The following is a 23,674-nucleotide window of genomic DNA, read 5'->3' on the forward strand; positions in this document are numbered from 1 at the left end:
GTTCTGTGTAAATAACACAGAAGCAAGCAAAGCCGGCATATTGGAGTGATGTTGTTCCGTCAATATGCCGCAATCTCTGTGTAAAAGGGGCTATTGTAAAGTGTTTCCCGGCAAGAAAAATCACAACACTGCAAACAGGTTTTCTAAACTCGTCAAGCAGGTTTTAGAGCCAATGTCATGCGTTGGTGTGTTTCAAAGTAGAACAGATTGACAGAAGAAAGGCCGAGATGAGTTGTGTGCAGAAAGTGAACTCCAGGGTGCTGGGGATCAGAGCCCCATCCGGTCTGCAGGCCCTGGCTGCACGAATCACAGAGGAGATCAAACAGGTGAGGCGCAGGTGCAATAATACACCTGAACTAATCTGAGCTTTATGTGATTCTGTATAACTGTTTGAGTTAAGGAGGAGTTATTAGGACAAGATGACTGCCGATTATTATGAGATGGTCTATAAAAGAAATGATCCTTCATGACAAAGATTGTTCTGAAGCTGTTTCTCTGAAGCTATTAGCAGTGACTGAAGACGTATTCAGGTCCTATACTCGAGTAAAAGAACCAATTCTACAATTTAAAAAAAGTAATCGCTAGGACCAGCAGGTTAGAACTGGCACAGTCACTCTTTGAGTTTGCATGTGCACTAGTGGGCCTATCCTTGTTTTAACATGGAACATACAAAACCCAGTAATTCATATCTCTGTTTACAATATCACTAAAGTATTTAGATTTCTGATGATCTGAAAGCAGGTGGGTCTGGATTGCTCAACATCTCAGCCACTATGTTATGTATCAAATGATGATCAAAGGGTGGATCAGGTGTTTACATGCCATAATATATTGGTTTCTATCGGGGAGCATATCGAGGTTTCTCGAAAAGCATCAAAAAATGTTGCTAAATCTTGTTTTTACCAGATTGCGATAATCTTCAAAATCAGAACATTTAAACAACTGTTGATCTCCATAAAGTTTTACACGCTTTATCTTTTCTCATCTCGGTTACTGTAAAATACTTTACTCGGGTATCCAGGGCTATCAGCAAGGGCTCCCTCCATCATCTCCAGTTGGTCAGAAATGCTGCTGCTTGACTTACCAACACAAAGATGCATGAGCACATTCTCCCTGTGCATGCCACCCTACACTAGCTCCCATTTACTTTTAAAAATAATTCAACATTTTATTGCTTAATTTGAACGCTTATAACCAATTTGACAATCAAGATCTGCAGATGGAGCCCTGCTGGTTATCCCGAGGTCAGTGCGAGTGAAAAAGGTGATCTGAGTTCATATCACTTACTCATATATGTCATAAATCCATAGATTATTTTAAATTGTTTCTTAAAACTTTTTATTTGCTTCTCAAAACTTTTTATTTGTAAAATTTGTATTTATTCAATACATTTTGATATATTATCTTTTTTTGTTATTTATTCTTTTATCTTATATACTATATTTTCCTGTTTATATAACGTCTGTGCTTAGCCTTTGTCTACTTGTTTTCTTATAGGAAACTGGTTTGGTTTTGTTTTCCTTTGTTGAAGTACTTTGTAACACTTTTAAGAACACTTGTTAGTTGGACTACATGTGAAATGCAGTTGGACTAGATATGAAATGCAGAAAGGTGTGTCAGACTGCAGGACAGCTAAGAGGTTTTAGGGTAGAGAGATGGGATAAGCCTACAAACAGGAGAGGGGAAAAAAGCAAAAACTGTGTAGCACATGGGTGAGGATCAGACATATGGTCAGACAATGTGATAAAAAGTCAGCTGGAAAGAAATCTTCAAAATGCAGACACTTTCAATGTATTTTTGGAGATGATGAAAGAGAGAAGACATGAGAGGACGATATAATGAGGAGGTTCACTTGGAGCATTTGAACTATAGTCTCCAGTATTGTGATTGAAGTTGATGCTGCCATGATCAGTGGTGGAAATGGCCAGGTTTTACCGTGGGAACCCTAGATTACTTGATCGCAGTGTGTCAGCCTTGGGGACTTCTAGCAGTGCACTCGCAGAACTACACTGTGGAACCAAACCTAACCGGAACTAATTTATACAATAGAAGAAAAACCTTTTCAGACTATCATTGAAACCAGAGGCTCTGTAGGAATCATATAAAACAAGACTGTAACCCAGACTGTGTTTTTTCTCAGGGAACGCTTAAACCATTCAAGAGGGTGATTGATCTCAGCTCAAACGATCCCCACAGGGCAGAAATGGCCCCCATCTCATTTGTTCGCCAGGTTGGTGTTGTATATTTAGTGTTTGTGTGTTTATCTATCTGCTTTACTGTATTTCTGCGCCCCTGTGAACAATGTGAAAGGTACATACTGACCCTGTGGTTTTCTCAGGTCTTGGCAGCATGCCTGTACCCTGAGATCATCAAAGAAAACAGCCTTCCCCTGGACGTCAGGCAGAGGGCACGGGAGCTTCTGGGGGCCTGTCTTGGAGGGAGTGTGGGTTAGAATGAATTTTTCCTTTTTCACACATTTGGAAACATTTGGCTTAATATATAAATCCTATAATCCATTTGACTGGCACCTCTTGTAATTGACAGGTTCGTACTCTGCAACCCCCTATGGTATACCTCATGTCATCAAAAGCATTGCTGAGTTCATCACGGGGCGAGATGGTGGAGTGAAGTCACACTCAGAAAACATCATCTTCAGTAGTGGATCCCAGAAGACGTTGGAGGTAGGAGCATTATTAGGTGTACAGTAATTATCCTTTATGAATGAACATCATCTAACCAACTTAAATCACAGCAACATGTACGGCCTCCACACACATCCTGTCCCAAAAGATAGGGCCTTTAGAAGCAGCGCTGCAGCAGCTGCAGCTGCTGAGACGTTCCATGTGTGGCCGAAAAAAGCGTGAGAGAGGCAGCAGTAACGGAAGGCGACGCGCTCAAGAGGTAGAGGCCGTTAGGGTGTATTCACACCTGCCGTGTTTAGATCGGTTGAAACGAACTCAGGTGCACTTCCGCCTTTGGTGCGCATCTTGCAGGTAGGTGTGAATACAGCAATCGCACTCGGGGGCGGAGCAAACAAGCGTTCCGAGACTCACTTGAAGAGCTGGTCTTGGTGCGCTTCCAAACGCATTCTGCTGCAGTTTGTTTGTGGTGTGAATTCGGCTGGACTCGATCCGACCCAATTGCAGGAAGCACTGTGCCTTTTCTTTCTTTTCTTTTTTAATAAAACCGCTGTCAGCTTCACATTATGGGAAAGTGTTGTTGTCGCCATTGTTAGGAAGATTAGTTGTCGTTTGACCGGGAGCCCCGAGCGAATAGGCCTATATTACATTTGATAGAGACGCACAAACATGCTGATATGTTCAGTGATCAGATGAAGGAGAGGGGAGCGTCTCCCGCACAGTGACAACAGGTTCACGCTGCGCTTTGCATGAAGTGTGTGTTTTTATTTTTCTTCCCATGTGAACGGGAACGTCAATACTATCCTGTGTCTATACAGGTCCTTCTCATATAATTAGCATATTGTGATAAAGTTCAATATTTTCTGTAATGTACTGATAAACATTAGACTTTCATATATTTTAGATTCATTACACACAACTGAAGTAGTTCAAGCCTTTTATTGTTTTAATATTGATGATTTTGGCAAAAAAGTAAAGAAAAACCAAAAATCCCTATCTCAAAAAATTAGCATATTTCATCCGACCAATAAAAGAAAAGTGTTTTTAATACAAAAAAGTCAACCTTCAAATAATTATGTTCAGTTATGCACTCAATACTTGGTCGGGAATCCTTTCGCAGAAATAACTGCTTCAATGCGGCGTGGCATGGAGGCAATCAGCCTGTGGCACTGCTGAGGTGTTATGGAGGCCCAGGATGCTTCGATAGCGGCCTTAAGCTCATCCACAGTGTTGGGTCTGGTGTCTCTCAACTTCCTCTTCACAATATCCCACAGATTCTCTATGGGGTTCAGGTCAGGAGAGTTGGCAGGCCAATTGAGCACAGTAATACCATGGTCAGTAAACCATTTACCAGTGGTTTTGGCACTGTGAGCAGGTGCCAGGTCTTGTTGAAAAATTAAATCTTCATCTCCATAAAGCTTTTCAGCAGATGGAAGCATGAAGTGCTCCAAAATCTCCTGATAGCTAGCTGCATTGACCCTGCCTTTGATAAAACACAGTGGACCAACACCAGCAGCTGACATGGCACCCCAGACCATCACTGACTGTGGGTACTTGACACTGGACTTCAGGCATTTTGGCATTTCCTTCTCCCCAGTCTTCCTCCAGACTCTGGCACCTTGATTTCCGAATGACATGCAAAATTTGCTTTCATCCGAAAAAAGTACTTTGGACCACTGAGCAACAGTCCAGTGCTGCTTCTCTGTAGCCCAGGTCAGGCGATTCTGCCGCTGTTTCTGGTTCAAAAGTGGCTTGACCTGGGGAATGCGACACCTGTAGCCCATTTCCTGCACACGCCTGTGCACGGTGGCTCTGGATGTTTCTACTCCAGACTCAGTCCACTGCTTCCGCAGGTCCCCCAAGGTCTGGAATCGGCCCTTCTCCACAATCCTCCTCAGGGTCCGGTCACCTCTTCTGGTTGTGCAGCGTTTTCTGCCACACTTTTTCCTTCCCACAGACTTCCCACTGAGGTGCCTTGATACAGCACTCTGGGAACAGCCTATTCGCTCAGAAATGTCTTTCTGTGTCTTACCCTCTTGCTTGAGGGTGTCAATGATGGCCTTCTGGACAGCAGTCAGGTCGGCAGTCTGACCCATGATTGCGGTTTTGAGTAATGAACCAGGCTGGGAGTTTTTAAAAGCCTCAGGAATCTTTTGCAGGTGTTTAGAGTTAATTAGTTGATACAGATGATTAGGTTAAGAGCTCGTTTAGAGTACCTTTTCATGATATGCTAATTTTTTTAGATAGGAATTTGGGGTTTTCATGAGCTGTATGCCAAAATCATCAGTATTAAAACAACAAAAGACCTGAAATATTTCAGTTGGTGTGCAATGAATCTAAAATATATGAAAGTTCAATTATTATCATTACATTATGGAAAATAATCAACTTTATCACAATATGCTAATTATATGAGAAGGACCTGTATATGTGAGGTCACACCTTTCTGAGTGTGACCTCACATACATATATATGTATATATGTTAAGATGGTTTTCAATCTGATGGCCGATGTGGAGGGAAAGACTCAGAGAGGTGTGTTGACCCCGATGCCCTGCCCACACACGCTTCCCCCACTGCTGGATATGTCCGGGCTGACGCTGGTGCCGTACCAACTGAAGGAGGACCGCGGCTGGGCTGTAGACCTGGACGAGCTGCACCGAGCTTTGAACAGTGCCAGGGGGCGCTGTGAGCCCATGGCCATTTATATAAGCAATCCAGGAAACCCCACAGGTAAAATAAATAAATAAATAAAAACATGCAGTCACTACATTTGCTCATCTTCTTATCCACTTTTATTTCTCCTCAGGTCATGTGCAAGACAGGAAGACAATGAAGGAAGTGATTTGTTTTGCTGCGACCGAAGGCCTCGTCCTTTTGGCTGAAGAGGTTAGTACAAGCTATAAGTAAAGGGACATCTCAATGACATTTGCTCTCATCAATTTTCAAATCAAAAATATATTTTAAGTGTTGTCTTGCACCATTCAGGTCTACCAGGACAGCGTGTATGGAGGGGACAGAGAGTTTATTTCCTATAAGAAAGTCCTGTTTGAGATGGACAAAAGCTTCTCAGAGACAGTGGAGTTGGTCTCCTTCCACTCTATATCCAGCCCCTGCATGGGAGAGTGAGTATCACATGAGCTATTGCTGCCCTATAATGACACATTTTATGAAGCTGAACTTACAATTTATCTGGCTTTGAAAGCACTGAGCTCACACAAACATGAAAGATAATTACATATCTTGTACCTTTTCGTAAGGTAAAAAAGATATACCAAGCTATAACACAAACAGACACTGTGTGCTCGACTCATTGTACTCTGCGCTCAACTTGTATTTAGATGTGGTCTGAGAGGAGGATACATGGAGGTAATCAACATGGATCCAGCAGTGTTTCAGCATTTAAAACAATTACAGGCCACGTCCAGCCCTACGATTCTACCACAGCTCGCTTTGGATGTCATGGTTAATCCACCCACACTGGGAGATCCTTCCTATGAAACATACTCACAGGTAAACTACTTATCAGTTGGTGGGCCTGGGCGATTGTCATTGTCTACTGACTTAATATAGTCAATAATGGTCAGCTTTGAAAGAAACTCTGGTCCAGAAGCGCCTACAATTACATTTACGGCCATTTTAAACAACAGCGTAACTCAAAAGTTCAAGATTACAGCTTTAAAAGAGTCAGGAGGATAATTGAAAAACGGTTAACCAGATTTTGTTACTGTATTAATAATGATTTATTTTGACATATTTGGAAATATATACTATATATATAATGGTTTGGAATAAAACATTTGGGGGGGAATTTTTGCTCAAGATGTTTTTTTTTACTACTTTCCCATAAATTGTTCAACTTCCAATACATTAAATATATATACACTCAACAAAAATATAAACGCAAAGCAGAAGTGCTCACTATCACACATTTAGACAGATTTGTGAAAAATGTTTGAGAGAAATGGTAATATTGTGTATCTGGAATGAATTTTAGATCTTTAAGTCCATCTCATGAAAAATGGGAGCAAAAACAAAAGTGTTGCGTTTATATTTTTGTTGAGTGTATATATATATATATATATATATATATATATATCTGACATACTTAATCCATTGTTGTCTATTATTGTTTGTATTTTGAATCAAATCCTTAACATTTACAATTAATAACAATTCAATTAAACTAATAAATAGAATAGTCCAACCTTTTTGCTGGAAGACAATAAAATTCTCTTTGTAGAATAATTCTAATACATTGTATTTTGATGTTGAATTCTGAACCATACTTGTGCTTTTTTTCTTCACATGCTTATAAGTTATAGTTTTGACACATTTTTGATTCCATAATGTTATAACTGTTGTAAAAAAAAATTTAAAAAAGAAAAAGAAATCTGATGGCAGTATCTTAAAGTTACAGAACTTAAATGATTGTCTGAAAAATAGCAACATTACTTAAAGTTGCACTAACCTAAAACTACTGGAAGAAACAACCGTCATAGCAAAATGTGAACTTATTTTTTCTCAAATCATGATCAGTTAATTAATCAATGTAAAAAAAATATATTTTTTAGGAAAGTTAAAAAATAATAATCATATTCACATATCTAACCTTGCAATGTACTTAACATTTCGCACTGTTTCAGTTTGAACAAAAATAACAACAACAACAACAACAAAAGCTGCTCAGTCATATGGTTATTCCAAAAGGCCTGCATAAGATATATATTTTTTACAAGTTTTTACAGTAAAGTGGTATACTTGTTTGTCCTTTGTTCTCAATCAAAAGGAGATTCGTCACACTCTGACTACTCTGTCCCACAATGCCCTGCGTGCTTGTGAGTTCCTGAACAATGTACCAGGCATGAGCTGTCAACCAGGAGCGGCAGGGATCTTTCTTTATCCATGTCTGCATTTACCACCTCAGATGATAGAGGAAGCGAAGGTCAGAAAATTGTGGAGAAAAAAATCTCAATTGGACCTGAAGTCCCGAGGTTCTACTAGAGTTAGGGTTTCATTTTTTGCTATTATTATTTTCTCATGTTGTTTTAATCAAAAATGGTTATAAACCAAAAGGAAAAAGTGCATATCTTCAGTTGCAGCCAATTAAGAAAAACACATAGGTAGGGCTGCATGTCACTCCCCTCTCTGCCCCATTTCACCTCTGTCTCTTCTCACTATCAATAAAGCATAAAAAATGCCAAAAAATATCTTAAAAAAAACAACAAAAAAAACACAAAATTGTATTTTCCGTCCATAGGTCCAAATCCTCAGCTATAAATGTGAATATAGTATGTGTTTTTAATGAGGTCAACAACATATTTATTCACACACACACACACACACACACACACACACACACACACACACACACACACACACACACACACACACACACACACACACACACACACACACACTGTGATCAGGTACTAAAGGCACTCAATTATTATTTTTCAAGTTAAACTCCATTATATGGTAAATTAATTATGTATTGGTTAGAAATCAAAATGATTTCGTCTTTTTTTCAGTCCTTATTTTTAAACAATTTGCCGACTGTTGTTAAGGTTAGGGTTGGCCCTTAGGTCACAGTTGAGGTATCCACAACTGATTAGAGCTGCTGGCATTGATTTCAGGGGCTGGGTGTGGAGGCAGATGTGCTCTACTGTCAGAGGTTAGTGGAAGAGGAAGGTCTATGTTTGGGAGCCGGCTGTGAGAATGGACAAGAGGATCAAAACTATCACGTCAGGTAAGAAACAACGCTGGATGTGTGAGTTGAGTTTTAGAAGTTCAGCGAGGACATTATTGAAAATACGGGACATTTCTGAAAAGGGGGATGTTTGGGGTAAAAATGGCCATTTTTGGACATTTTTGTGCAAACTCAAACCACCTATGTTTTTAAATATGTCTGAACAGTCAAATATTTCCTCTGATGATCACAAATGACCTGTAACAGCAAACGAAACCATTAATGAAGATAATGCTATTTTTATAGTATTACTGTAATTCCTCTGCACAGGACCAAATTCTTGCCAAATAAAGATATTGTTTAGTACTTTCTATCTTAAAGGCGTTATTCATTTCATGTTTGTGTACTATGAGTCCCCTCAGCTCCTGCCTGAGCACGAGTCAATGTGTAATACCTGTTGACCACTATTTAGCACATCACAAAAGCAAAGCATCACAAAAGCAAAGTAAAGTGTCAGGTAATTTGTCTAAAAGCTCAGGTGCAGACATATGTACATGTAAATGCTGTGTTTCATTTCCCTCGCAGGCTGTGTGTTTTGGCTCCTCCTGCCACCCTGGATGAGGTCTTGACACGGCTTTGTTCTTTCAACCAGTGCCTTCTAGACACTTTTACCAACAATAACATGGTTTTCTCTTTAACAGTGTTTGTTTTTCTTATTTCTTTTTACTGCAAATGTTCTAAACTAATTCTGTCAATAAAATTAATCCTTTATATGTTGATCCTGTAAACATGTGCATAGCAGTTGGGCGAAAAGTGTTACTGACTTCCCAGGGCCCAAATTAGTGGGGGAATCTCAAAAAGCCTGAAGTGAAAAACTTTTTTTTATAATTATTTTTATTTTATAATGACTTGGTGTCAGAAATATTCTATATAAATGAGAATAAATTAGTTGAGTCGCAGTGTTGGGCTCAATTCATTTTAACACTAAAAACTTTCAAAATGGTTCAAAGAAGAAATGGAAGAAAAATGTGTATGTCTATGAATTACAGTTTTTTTCGATCACTAAACCACTGTGGGCCCAACTGGAGCGACATGTGCAAACTCTAACAACACTATGCACAGCAGCGGTTCATGTGGACCAAACTCTATCTCGTTTTTCATTGCTTAAACACAAATTTCAAAACTCTACACACTTATCTCATGGCCTAACCACAGCCTGCACAACACTGTGGATTTCTAGCACTTGGTTTAAATGCTAACACACTGATTTCACAACTGTAAACCACACATTCAAAACAGAATGGATATCAGCCTAGTACATTTAGTAGTAGTAGTAGTAATTATTTTTTATTTTCGGTCCATGACCACAAGACACAACACAAACAAGATATTATTATAGGACGAAGCCGAGGCTTATTATGCCTACCCTCTTTACATACTGCTATAAAATGTACCATGTATCACAAAAACAAAATATAACATAACATAACATAATACAATACAATACAATACAACATAACACAAACATAATACAATCAATACAATATAATACAATTCAACACAATATACTATACTATAATATAATATAACATAATACAATACAATGCAATATAATATACTATAACATAATACAATATAATATTTGAAAAAAAGCAAAAAACGTGCACAGGTAGACCTGAAGTGGTGCTGAAGCACCTGCCCTTTTCCCCTGGCCCAATCAAGTGCCCTTTTGAAAAAAATAAAAATAAAAATCTGAAAGTTCTTTTTTTTTTTTTACAGTGTATGTGGCCCATGCCGAAATTATCATCTATAAATGCTCAACGATTAAAAACTTTGACAATAATGCCCCAATAAATATGCCCCCCTCCTCCTCCGCACACACTTCCTTTGTCAACGTGAACGTGCAGAGTGGACACAAACGGAGGCGCGTTGCCGCAGCAGTTCACAGCTACTGCACACACACACCTACTCCCCGGCCTGCCCTGCCCCACCAGCGAGGTAACACATACATTATGGAGTCAAGAGTGAATTGTTTGCCCCCTAAGCCTCAGTTGCCAAGCTATAACTTGCATTTATTTGTCTCTGTTATAAAGTAGCCTCTATCATCCAGCGCCACACAGCTGAGCATAAATTAGCCGACTGTCCTGCTTAACAAGCTAGCACAAAAAAAAAAATAGATATGACGTGATGAACACAACTAATGTCGGCGGAGTTTGTCATTGGTACAGCATGTGAATCTATCAGTATGCTGAATATTTAGTGTTGTTTAGGTTTACTTTAGGCTATATAATTAACACTTCACTTGCAGTAATTTATTTGCTAAATGACAAACAGGCAATTCCCAATTCCCAATTGCCTGCAGAAAAAGTAGCCTTGTGCCTTGTTGTAATGTAACCAAGCAGTCTTATTCATATGGTTGGTTGGTCTCTTTTTATTTACAAATTGTAGTATAATGCCTAGAAAGGAGAGATTAAAAAAGGAAAAAGAAAGGGATCTACAGCAGGCAGCACAGGGGAGCAGCTCTCTGCTCTCCTGGATGAAAGCATCCACCAGCAGCAAGGAGGAAGATGAAGATGAAAGGTCAGAGTCAAGACCAGAGTCATGTTAACTGTTCAGGGCATTTTAAAGCTCAGATTTCAATGTTGAACTGTTCCTCAAATGTTATTGAAATATCTTTAGCTGTCCACACATCTTATTTTAACTACGCAAAGTGGGTTGGTGGGACTAAATCAGTCATGCAGCTATATAAGCTAATTATATTATGTTGTCCCAACCATAAGTTATTTCTATGTTACAAGACTTGCAGTAATCTTGTATTTACCTTAATAGGATATTATTAGTACGGAGATCAGGGGCCTAACGAAGACTTCAAAGAGAGAATTCGGGATAAGGGATTATTTTAAAAAATCCGAAGCTGTAACATGTAAATATTTTCTTTCTGCTTTTTGGTAATTCTGTGTCTCCAAATTATTCCAGAAAATAGTACTAAATAGCCCACATTGACACAGGTGATTTAGCCTTAGCTTTCTTCTCTAAGTGCACCAGATTGATGAATTTTACTTTAAAAGGTTAACATTTTTCTTCCGGGGGAAAATTCCCCCGGATCCCCCTAGAAGGTCCAGGGTCCAAACACAGTCTCCCAAATTCCTTTGAGAAACACTGTATGTGTGGCCGGGTATTAAAAGTAATTAGGCCAGGGGGGGATTTTGTACAAGTACCCTTAAAATGATTTGGTCATTCATCGATAGAATATATTGTGCCCTTTTTTTTTTGCACTGAGCACCTGCCCCCCAAAATGTCTGTGCACGCCACTGATTATACTTATGCATTACTATATACTTTCCATAGATTCTATTCCATATTTCATAGTGCACAGTGTTACCATATAAATATATATAAACATTTTACTGTGGGCTTCCTCTATATGCGAGTGCAATACATTTCCTTGTATTGATTTCCACAGTTAGTTTGATTATAGTTAGTTAGTATTATTACGTTTAGAGTTATTGATAAAAAAGAAGAAGAAGAAGAAAAGAAAAACAACAACAAATAAACAAAAACAAAAGGAAGCAAAAAAAAAGGGATAAATTAAAATAAAAAATAAAAATATAAGTATATATACACGTTTCCTCCAAACATAAAAAAGCATGTACACAGCTGTCAGATTCACAGCAGCAATATTGGTATTGCTCCTAGTATTGATGTCATAATAATGTTTTATATATTATCTTGGTTTTGAATTATTATTATTTTTTTTAGTAGAGCTGCACGTTTTTAGTTCGTAGTCTAATTGGTTCCATAGGTTGATACCTTTAACGGAAATGCACCTGCTTTTGGTGTTTGTTCTTGCCCTTGTACTTTTAAACAAATGTGAACCTCTTAATTTGTAATGAACCTCTCTAGCCCCAAACAGCTCCTGGATGCAGTGCAGAAGTGCTCTGTGATGTGCCTTGTACATTACAACTGCCGTTCTGAGGACAGCTAGATCTTCTAATTTCAAGGCGTGGAGTTTAATGAAAAGAGGATTTGTTGTTGCATAATAGTTAGCATGATTTACAATTCTTATGGATTTTTTTGCATTAAGAAAATTTGGTTGATGTTTGTTTTATATGCGTTACCCCATACCTCAACACAGTAAGTAAAGTAAGGAAGAATGAGGGAGCAATATGATATATAGTGAGTTCTGATTTAAAACATTTTTCATTTTATACAATATTGCAGTGGTTTTTGATATTTTTGATTTTATATTATTTATCTGTGGTTTCCAGTTAAAGGTCACATATTATGTTAAATGCACTTTTTAAATGTGTTCCAAAATATCAAAAAAAATAACAATCTCTCCTTTTCTCACTCTCCCCCTTTCTGAAACCCCCACCCCTCCCCCCCCCCCAATATACTCCTTTCATAATTCTCACGGTTTATGACGTCATAAACTGCACAGCCACATCCCCATATTTTCTTTATATGTCCATGCTTACCCCCCACATTAGTAACCAGAAATGTCCACCGTGCAGTAGTCTATGATAACCCCACCCCCCCATTTCTTATTGGTCCACGGCCCCGAGATCCTCTAGAAAAATTTCCGAGCGACAGCCATGTTGCTTTCCCCGCTAAGCGACAAGATGCCCATAGTAGCCTACAGCCTGAATGTTACATACACCAACACAGAATGCTTTTGCTCATACTCCACTAATTTATCTTAACCACAGCAGTCTATGCCTCGTTTTTAATAACACAACGGATAGGAAGCTACTTGTGGGTTTTTTTCAAACAGTGAAACTGAAAGAAATGTTTGTATTGGTATTTTTGCCTGACTGGTGTATAGCTATTTAGCTTTGGGACAAGCATTCAGCTTTTGCTCATAAAAACATAATTCTATTACCCACACCAGTCTGGAAATGCCTCGTTTTTAACAGGACAAAGGATTGGAACTTAATAGTGTGGAAGTCAAATTTGAAGATATTTTTTTCACTGATTTGTGTGTTATTTTTAGCCGGTAGCTTCCGAGCTAGCTTCGAGACAAGCATTCAGCTTTTGCTCATAAAAACATAATTCTATTACCCACACCAGTCTGGAAATGCCTCGTTTTTAACAGGACAAAGGATTGGAACTTAATAGTGTGGAAGTCAACTTTGAAGATATTTTTTTCGCTGATTTTAGTGGTATTTTTAGTTTATTTTATCGTCTTATTTTTAGCGTTATCGCCCATGTAGCTTCGGTTGTAGCACCAAGTTTTGCTCATAACACACTGTTTATATTCCCCACAGCAGTCTGAAAATGACTCGTTTTTAACATGACAAAGGATGGGAAGATATTCCTGTAGAAATCAAACTTTGAAGCTACTGTTTTCACTGGTTTTAATCATGTCAGGTCATGTCAAACTGTTCAAAGTATGGCTTAGCTCTGGCCGGGTAAACACTGTGTTCGCAGTCACGCAGTGTCTCTCTAGTATCGCGAGAGCACGGCAGAGACGGTGGGAGAGCCCCATGGACATATAAAGAAAGCCCGGCAGAGAGGTGGGAGGGGCCAGCCAGATCGCACAAATATAGGTCATCCTGAGACCAGAGGACAATCAGGGTATAGAGGCTTGCTACAATAAATTATCTGAACGGGTTTTTCAGCAAACATCTAAAAAAATAAGTATTAGGGACTACTTAGACCAGGGGTGTCCAAACTACGGCCCGCGGGCCAACCGCGGCCCGCGGCCCGCTTTTTATTGGCCCGCGGCCGATTTTAAAAATATAATGTAATATGGCCCTTTGAAAAAAAAAAAAAAAAAATTTTTTTTTTTTTTTGCATTTCTCAGTTAACCCACTAGTGCAGGGGTGTCAAAACTGATTGATTGGCCTGTGGCACATTTTAAAAATATAATGTAATATGGCGCTTTTAATTTTTAAATAATTTAAATGCACTCATTATATTACAGAGGAATATGTCCCATAAAAGAAAAAGAGCAACTAATTTCCCTCTCAAAGTGCACCAGATTCATGCATTTCACTTTAAAAACTTTAAAAAATCTCCCGGGGGGGCATACCCCCGGACCACCCTAGGAGGGTCGGGACCTCGGCTGGATACTATTTTCACCCTGCTGGACATTGGACGCAAAGGCAGAAAACACTGGGTGTATCATTGGCATATAAACAAGAGGGGGAATGTGCCTGTTTAATGTACAAGGAAAGTGTTGCCGTGAAGAAGGATTACAATTTACGAAGACACTATGAAACTGAACATCAGAGCAGCTACATGTCCTGATAAATGTGTTATATTTGCGAAGTGGCCCGGCCCTTCGTAGATTTTTCTGTATGTGGCCCTCAGTGAAAAAAGTTTGGACACCCCTGACTTAGACCATATAAAATTGACAGCAAAGTGCATAATATGTGAGCTTTAAGTTTATGATCAATTATGGTTCCCAAAAATGTATTTTCATTGACACGCTCAATTTCAACATCATTGATCTTGAGTTTAGACTGTTTGTTAATTTTCTTATTGCCAAAGATAATACATTTTGTTTTTTTTAGGTTCAAAGACAGCTTATTAATGTCAAACCACTTCTTTAGAATTGTTCATTTGTTTTCCACTGCATTCAGGAGCTGCTCTATGTCTTTTCCAGAGCAGTACAAACTGGTGTCATCAGCAAACAAAACACACTTTAGTAATTTCAAGATATCACATAAATCATTAAAGAGATCCTATTATACTACTTTTCTGGTCTTAATTTCTTGTTAAAAACTGCTATAGAGCAACCTGACACGAATCACATCACAAAAAACTATGTAGATTTTCGGGACACTCTTCCTCAGGCTCTTACCCTAGCGAGCACAGCAGTCTCTCTCTACACACTGCTTTGAGCTTCTCCGCCCCTCCCCCCCTGCTGCAAACCCCACTCCGTTGTGATTGGTTACCTTCCTTCCAGCAGAGGGAAATTTCCAGGAAGGTGGGGGCATGCAGCCGGAGCTTGCCTGAGCGGCAGCATTGCCATACATGGAAACTTGACAGAAACGACCCGAGCGTGACAGAGAAAACCCGGAAATTTGAACAATTTCGGCTCGACCGGCTGCCATAGTTTTTAGTGCTCTGCATAGCCACCCCAGACGGTCAGCAGGGAATACGTCGAAATGCATGTACGTAATTATTTGATACTCTAGTATGGTTAAACATGACTATAAATCATTATAACAACGTTTATAGGTCATAAAAGTCGAAAAGTATCATAGGTCCTCTTTAATGTACATAATAAATAGTTTAGGGCCCAGCAAAGAGCCTTGTGGGACCCCATGCGTTACTTTTTGCAAGTCAGAGTCGACATTATACATATGTACATACTGATCTCTATCGTCAAGGTAACTTTTAAGCCAGTTGTGAGCAATGCCTCTTACACCATATCTTTCCATTTTCTTTAAGAGTAAACCATGGTCAATTGTGTCGAAAGCCTTCTTTAGGTCGATAAAAACCCCCTACATTTCAAACACTGCTGATTGCAATTTCAACTGAAATGCTAAGAAGGTTTCTTGTTTTAGGCTTGTTAGTGAACATACTGTATATACAGTATAGGGAAAGCTCAAAAATACTTTTTTTTTGGAAATGGATAAAGGAAGTGTGGATGTGTGGATTTTTTCGATTGCTAAACCACAGTGGGCACAACTGTAGCTCAATGTGCAAAACTCTAGTCTGCACTACCAACAGTCACTGGAGCTGAACAGTTTGATGAAAGGGTGAAATTCTTTCACATGTTTTTTTAGGAAAACGAAAAGAAATTAAAATCAGAAGTTTGCTTCAATAGATACACATTTTGTATATTTTATTGAAAACATTTCCAAATGTAATATTTATCTGTGTAAATATTCTATAATTGTAATACAGAAATCAATTCCTGTAATGTTGTCATTTACTGTAAGGATGCAACTCTAAGATTATTACAGATGCAACTTCAGTGTAGCCTTACTGTATTTCATCAGACATTACAGCTCTGTCTTCCTCCACACATCCACATTCTCACTGCCACTCTTCTCCCTCCTGTCTTCATTGGTCCATTTACAAAAAAATATATATTGTTGAGCTTTCCCTTTATACTGTAGGGGAGAACGGGGGAATCTGAGGCATCGGGTAATGTGAGCCACCCCCTGTATCTAGGCAACGGAAAACATTTGTGGTCATGTGAGATATATGTTTTCAAGCCCCTCTCATTTCCCCATGGCGCTGAAAGAGAGGACCTCATGGTGCTGTGGAAAGCATGTTTTTTTCACCAAAATAGGTATTTTGCATGTAAAAGTAAATGTTCTTGCTGTCAACTTAATCATCTGTTGTGCCAAAGCAAATGTATTCACGTAGAAAAACTTCTATCATACGTGTTGATGAACTACCAACATATGAAACCATGTGATGCTGATAACTGAAGATTAGCCTGAAATGCTAAGAGAGGTAGTTTTTTCTGAAATTGTGGTGGTGGGGGAAAGTGAGCCAAATGCTGTGGGGGAGAGTGAGCCACTGTCTCACTTTCCCCCACCATGAGGCACAAGTTAAGTTTAGTCTTAAATATATTTTAATGTAATATTACATGACATATGTTTTATTTTAATGTCATACACATTGTAGAAAAGCCATCATGCCAAGGAAATACACCAGGAAGACGACCCAGGGCAACCACACGGAAAGAGCACCTTCTCATCTTTCCCTGTAACCTTCAGGGCTAGAATGTAGAGTAGGCCTTGTTGTAGAGTATGACAGGCTGATGTTATAATCCAATTGGGTCTTCTCCTGTGTTCTGAGTCCCAGGCTGTTCTCGCTGGCTCTGATTTTCCTATGCTTTGACCCCCAGACACTAGCTGGCTCTAAGGGTCCTGTCTTCTGACCCCCAGACTGTGTTCTAATCTAACTGGTTCTATCTTTCATTTGAATCTTATTAAAACCATTTGAATTATAGTATGTTGTATTTGATTTTGTTCAGAGTTACTTTCAAGTGTTTAGTAAATTTGCTTTGCTTAATTGACCAAACCCCATCATTCTTTTACTAGTCTGACATTAGTTATGGAATGTGTGGCTAGCTTTCAGGATTCTTACTGTTACAATATGTGTTGTTATGGTAGTTTCAGAGTGGAAAAAGTAAGTGGATCAGTTTACCCCACAGCTGGGGTAAAGTGAGCCACATGACAACTTTTTTTAAAACAATCATATTTTCACTGCCCTTTGTCTTGAAAAAATTCTGCTAATGCCCATTTCTAGGAAACATCCTGAGAAATGGGCACATTGGAAATGTGTAAATTTGAGTGATAAATCTTTTTAGCTTGCTTAGAGGGGAGAAAATGTAAAAAGTGGCTCAGATTACCCCGTTCTCCTCTATATGTTCACTAACAAGTCTAAAACAAGACACCTTCTTATTGTTTCAGTTGAAATTGCAATCTGCAGTGTTTGAAATGCACTAGGCATTCATTCTGTTTTGAATGTGTGGTTTACAGTTGTGGCAGTAGTGTGTTAGCGTTTGAAAAAAAGTGCTGGAAATCCACAGTGATGTGCAGGTTGTGGTTAAGCCATGAGATAGGTGTGTAGAGTTTTGAAAATTGTGTTTAATCAATGAAAAACGAGCTAGAGTTTGGCCCGAATGAACCGCTGCTCTGCATACTGTTGTTATAGTTTTGCACATGTCGCTCCAGTTGTGCCCACTGTGGTTTAGCAATCGAAAAAAACTGTAAGAATACATTGAACTGTAATTTCTGATGAAATACAGTAAGGGCAACACTGATAGACCCTGTTGTGAATCATGGTCTCTCATTGAGAGAGGCAGGGTTGAGGGTGCAACACAATCTGCAAGATCTAAAGTTGCATCTGTAATACGTATTTTCCAGCAAACAAAAACGTAAGAGTTGCAACCTTTACAGTAAATGACAACATTACAGGAATTGATTTCTGTATTACAATTATAGAATATTAACACAGATAAATACATTTGGAAATGTTATCAATAAAATATAAAATAAAAAGATGTATCTATTGTAGCAAACTTCTGATTTTCATTTATTTTTGTTTACCTAAACATAACTGGTATGTTATAAAATAAACAATTTCATGTGAACTAATTTCACTTTTTCCTCAAAGAAAATATAACGTTATTTGTGTGAAGTAACTAAAATTATTCAAAACTGTAAAGATTAAAAGTTTGTAATTTGTGTATTGGGTTTGATGCTAGTGTATATACTCTGAGTGTGTTCTGAGTGACAGTGTGTGTTATCTCAATGACGCTTTATAGTGTTTGCTGCACTGAGCCTATTTTGCAGGTGAAGTGAACTGTTCAGCTCCAGTGAGTGTTGGTAGTGCAGACTGTAGTTAGAGTTTTGCACATTGAGCTACAGTTGTGCCCACTGTGGGTTAGTGATAAAAAAACTGTAATGAATTCATTATTTGATTAATGTATATTTATTCACGTCATTCCATTAAGCCCATCCCTCATGAAATTACATTACACCAACAAAAGAAATTCATCCACATCTTCTGGACCAATTACATCTTGAGGTGGAGGCCAGTCTACGTCTTTTTACTTGAAAAGTTTACAAACCTTTTTCTGTAAGCAGTGTCACAGCTTATTTCTCAATTAGATTTATTTTGTTCTTTTTATTCACTCTCTTTCTCTCTCTTTCTGTCTCTCTCTGGAACCAAAACATACATTATTTTTACATTAATGTAAAATCTTTAGTCTTAAGAAACCCTGAGGTAAACAAACATGTCAGGTAAAGCTGATTATCCCTACTGTTTTTGGTTGAACAAGAATAAGAAGCAAAGATCCATTGGATCTAGCCAAAGCCTGATGCAGAGCACTTTCAAAAAACAAGAAAGTCATACCTGAACTCTCAACCTAAGAGCAGGTACAGGAAACAAAGTGTCAACAAGCTCTGTCGCCACCTGTATGTTACAGTTTGGTGCTGCTTTCCCCACATTGCAGATTGGGGTCATGTACTCTGTGCCACATAAGATACAGATCAGCTGAAAGAAATCTGTGCACCAGTAAAACGTCTTTATAAAAGCATGGATCGTAGCCATCCAGTTTTTTGGAGGGAACATGCAGTCCTGCCGTCATAACTCCCATATGGTGTATAGGACCAAGTTCTGCTTTGGCCATACACATTCCTATGTAAACATCGTCAATGGGGAGAATGGTAATGGACTGGGACATGTTGTATGTGACCATAGCTGAATAGCCAGACAAGAGGAAGCCCCCACCACTACAGTAGGGAGGGTACGAGTTTGATTCATGAACCTGAACAGGGATATAATACTTGCTCCCTTTATCTCTGATAGGCCCCACCCACTGGTTCAGGTGGCCAGTAAAAAGGTGCTCGCTTCCATCATTATCTTTGAGGTTTTGGAGATACTCCACCATGTTGTCTGTGTGGGCAAAGACGTCATCGTCACCGTTTAGCAGGAAGCGAGCGTTCGGACAGTTTCTTTCCATCCATTCCAGGAAGAGAATCTGCTTCATGGTGAGGTTGTACAATGTGTCCTTAAAGTCCCATTGGAGGATGTCGTTGTACTCACGTTGCTCCACCTCAAGTAATTCGTTCGATCTCTCTTTCTCAAAACCAGAACCTGTGGTTCCTGAGATGAAGATCCTTCTGATCCACACACCGTTATGAAGCCTCTCTTTGGCCCAGGTTGTGCGCAGCACCTCTCGGCGGTCATAGTTCCCTGGGGAACTTTTAATGACCAGCAGTAGGAAGACTTCTGCTGACTTATCAGCTCCTCCACATTTGTCGGGAAGGTCCAGTAGCATGGGGAAATGGCGACAGTGTTTATGGTAGAGAAAGTCTTGAATGTGCTGAGGAAGAGAGCTGAAGCCTGTGACATTAGCAGCAGATACGTTTTGTTCACATCTTGGCCAGGAGTATACATAGGAGTTCTTAGTGGTGGTTTGGTTAATCATTTGACTGTTAGCATCGTTGACAGTTATTGCGGGCGGGAAAGTTTTATGGCCAAAATATTCTTTAAAGAGATGGAGCACCAACAGACCAAGAGTTATCACCACCAAGAAAGAGTTGATGTTTCTCCTCCTTGGAACTCTGCAGAGACAAAAACAAAACAATTATTTTCATAATAATAATTATTATTATCATTATTATTAATTATTTTTAAAAAAGTATTAATTATTTAAAAAAAATCTCAGATACATACAACTGCTGGTGAAGAAACATACATGATAAGATGATGTGGTATTATGGGTTGTTGGTGTTTAGTTTGGAGCAGTTCAAATAATCCTTTCAACCCTTATTAAAATGAACTACATTTCAACTTAGGCTATATGGAATGGTTTCAAAACCAATCTTCTACATTTAAATGAAATAGTCAAACAAAGCAATGGGTTTTCCATTCAAAGCTCTGACTTAAAAGTTGTGAATTTGTGCATGCATAAGTTAAATGAGCGCATGTCTATTTGGTTCAAATTCAATGAGTAAATTGTGTAAGGGTAAATATCAGTGATGATGTACCATCAACCTTTTAGCAATCTGTGCTGGCAGCAAGGGATGGGTACTGAGGTCATGAAATGTGCTGTTCAAGGCGTTAAGAATCGTTTTGTTGGGTTTTATGAAAAAAGCAGCTCAAACATTACATTTTATTCAGTTAAAGCGTGTATCCCAAACTCAGAACAGCAAGGATCACGAACATACATTGGCGTTAAATAAGCCAAACTACAAAGTGCCAACCGTAGGTGCAATTTATTTAATTTTTTAATTTTGACCATTATGACCATCTTCTTAGCCAAGAAGAGGTGTGTCTTTAGCATGCAAGGGAAGATGTGTAGACTTTTTGCTGTCCTGATGTCAATGATGATGTTCGAATTTATTCATTTTAAGTACCAGTAGTCTAATAGTGTCAACCTATCATTTGAAACATTTCTCCTTACCTCATAATTCAATTTTGCAGTGTTGCTTATTGATCAGGAATCTATAAAGAAAGACGTGGTTAGAGGGAACAAAGTAAAACTGCAACATGGCCAACATGGAAACAAATCAGTAATAATAATCCAGTGATACAGACTGACACTGTCAACAAAGCCTTCAGTTTCTATTCTTTTGAGATATTCTTTGATGTAATCCTTTATTTACTGCAGTCACTTTTTGTCCTTACAACCTTCACCTTACATGAAAGTGGAAACAAAGATAGTATCAATTTAGAAACAGCTGTGGCAGGTAAAGTAGATTTACTCAAGAAATGTAGAAAAGTAAAATTCTGAAGTAGTCCGAGTAAATCTCTTTCATGTTACTTTATACGTCTACTACGCAACACTTGACTGGAAATACTGAACATTTTGTTCCGCTTCATTTATTTGACGGATATGGTTTCTTGTCAGATTTGTATTTTATAGATAAAAGAAGATATAATAAGATTGCAGTGTCTGGTTGTGGCCACGTGTGACTTTTCAGATGTCTATGAGTTTTTGCCATGGCCAAAAAGGGACATTTCCCCTCGACCCGTCTGGATTATCTTGTGATTAAACATTGAACAGCCACACCAGTTTAATCCTTGCAAAATCTTTTTTTCACAACTTTTGAGGCTCGTTCATGCATATGGCATCACACTTGGCAAAGGCAAGTGTTTTCTGAACAATTTTGGAATTTCAATCTCGGCTCGTATATTAACCCTATAATGCACTTTGTAACCTAATTTACTCCTTTGGCCCATTAAAACTACCCTTTTTGATTCCCCCCACCCCTGCCAATAGATGATAGAAGATTTTTAGGGGGCCAAGCCCGAGTAGGGCCTGGGACCGCGTTTTGCAGAGCAACGCGGTTCCATAGCCCTGCTGGGCAGGGAACCCAATTGTTTTTGCTGGGCCTTTTATTATTAGGGGGCCGCGGAATGCAGAGCATCGCGGTTCCATGACAATGCGGGGCATGGAACCCTATTGATTTAGTAGGAATTATTCTTATTATTATTAGGGGGCCAAGCCTGAGAAGGGCAAGGGACCGCGTTATGCAGAGCAACGCGGTTCCCAAGCCCTGCTGGGCAGGGAACCCTATTGATTTAGTAGGAATTATTATTCTTATGCTTATTATTAGGGGGCCAAGCCCGAGAAGGGCAAGGGACCGCGGAATGCAGAGCATCGCGGTTCCATGACAATGCGGGGCATGGAACCCTATTGATTTAGTAGGAATTATTAGGGGCCAAGCCCGAGTAGGGCTGGGACCGCGTTTTGCAGAGCAACGCGGTTCCCAAGCCCTGCGGGGCAGCTAGCATGTCCATTGACATTACATTGTGCAATTAGCTCCGGCCGCCATTTTGTCAAGGCTGACAATCTGCTTTTGCTCATAACTCGGTCAATGTGTTTATGAAATATGCTCATACTATGTTAATTGTAATACAGGATACACTTTTAAAGCATTACAATAGTTAAGTTGGTTGTATTTTAGTAACAAAAAACAAGCTTTTGGAATCCTCCACTTGTATGAAAACACCACTATGTGAATGGCCTCAATAATGACTCATCATCATGAATCACTGTTACAACCAGAAAAACCACATTCCTACAAGCCGAACAACAACTGCTAGTCAGAACTCATTTAAAAACATTTAGATTCATTCAGTTCCACAGAAAACAATACAGATTTGCTTCCTTCATTGATTCATAACGACCTCTGCACACGTGGCTCATACTATGTTAATTGTAATACAGGATACACTTTGAAAGCATTACAATTGTTAAGCTGGTTGTATTTTAGTAACAATAGCAAACAATAGCACGTTAGCATGACACACACACACACAAACTTCATAAGGACTTACCTTGAAAACGGGGAACCTCACCGTTGAAAAACAGAAGGTGAATCCTCAAATGAATCCTCTCACAATATTAAATTAATACTTGGAAGGCAAAAGGAAAAAAGTCTGTCTCAACGTTGATGTCTCAGCAAGATTAGACCTAGCAGAGTGAGTGCCGGGCGGCTTTGCTCAATGTTATGTATCCGCCTACCTGCGTGACGCACTGAAGGGCGTATACCTCTGACGGGGCTCAACCAATTAGAGCCGTCTCTCTGCCACTGTGGGATTGTGGGTAGTGTAGTTCTTTAAACCAAGCTCGTGAATTGATATTTTATTATTTACAAACAGTTTAAATATACATTGGCTATTTTCATGTAGTTATGTATTGTTGGCTATATTATGCAACCAATTGCTAACCCATTGTGTAATTTAAAAGAATAAAAATACTTCAGAATCAAACAGATAAACAACAGTCATGAATTTTCATCGCTGCTGCTCACCTCAGCTCACCCCTCTTCAACTATACTTTTTGACCAACACAGCCAGAGAATTATACACATGGCAGCCACTCAGAATGTTTGACAGACTCAGTGACTGTAGGGGAA

At 39.0% G+C, this 23,674-nt stretch overlaps 2 protein-coding genes across 2 annotated transcripts; one reads left to right on the forward strand and one right to left on the reverse strand.

Moving 5' to 3' along the window:
- Positions 1-215: 215 nt before the first annotated feature.
- On the forward strand, positions 216-12,312 carry LOC307262977 (alanine aminotransferase 2-like; the record flags this gene model as incomplete). The annotated part of the gene is made up of 12 exons (XM_080043996.1): positions 216-326; positions 2,141-2,230; positions 2,339-2,447; positions 2,545-2,681; positions 5,128-5,371; positions 5,448-5,527; positions 5,627-5,763; positions 5,980-6,151; positions 7,428-7,583; positions 8,275-8,387; positions 8,913-8,978; positions 12,231-12,312. The coding sequence occupies exons 1-12, from the start codon at positions 228-230 to the stop codon at positions 12,310-12,312; spliced, it is 1,485 nt and encodes a 494-aa protein (XP_079900122.1). The 5' UTR covers positions 216-227.
- A 6,430-nt stretch (positions 12,313-18,742) lies between these two features.
- LOC307262655 (N-acetyllactosaminide beta-1,3-N-acetylglucosaminyltransferase 3-like) lies at positions 18,743-23,226 on the reverse strand. Its single transcript, XM_080043607.1, has 3 exons — positions 23,094-23,226; positions 21,214-21,254; positions 18,743-20,371 (listed from the first exon to the last, which is right to left on the reverse strand). Exons 2-3 carry the CDS (start codon positions 21,216-21,218, stop codon positions 19,225-19,227), a joined length of 1,152 nt encoding a protein of 383 aa, XP_079899733.1. The 5' UTR covers positions 21,219-21,254; positions 23,094-23,226; the 3' UTR covers positions 18,743-19,224.
- Between the last annotated feature and the right edge of the window lie 448 nt (positions 23,227-23,674).

The sequence above is a fragment of the Ammodytes marinus genome (genome assembly GCF_949987685.1).
Source record: "Ammodytes marinus genome assembly, chromosome: 16".
Lineage (NCBI taxonomy): Eukaryota > Metazoa > Chordata > Actinopteri > Uranoscopiformes > Ammodytidae > Ammodytes > Ammodytes marinus.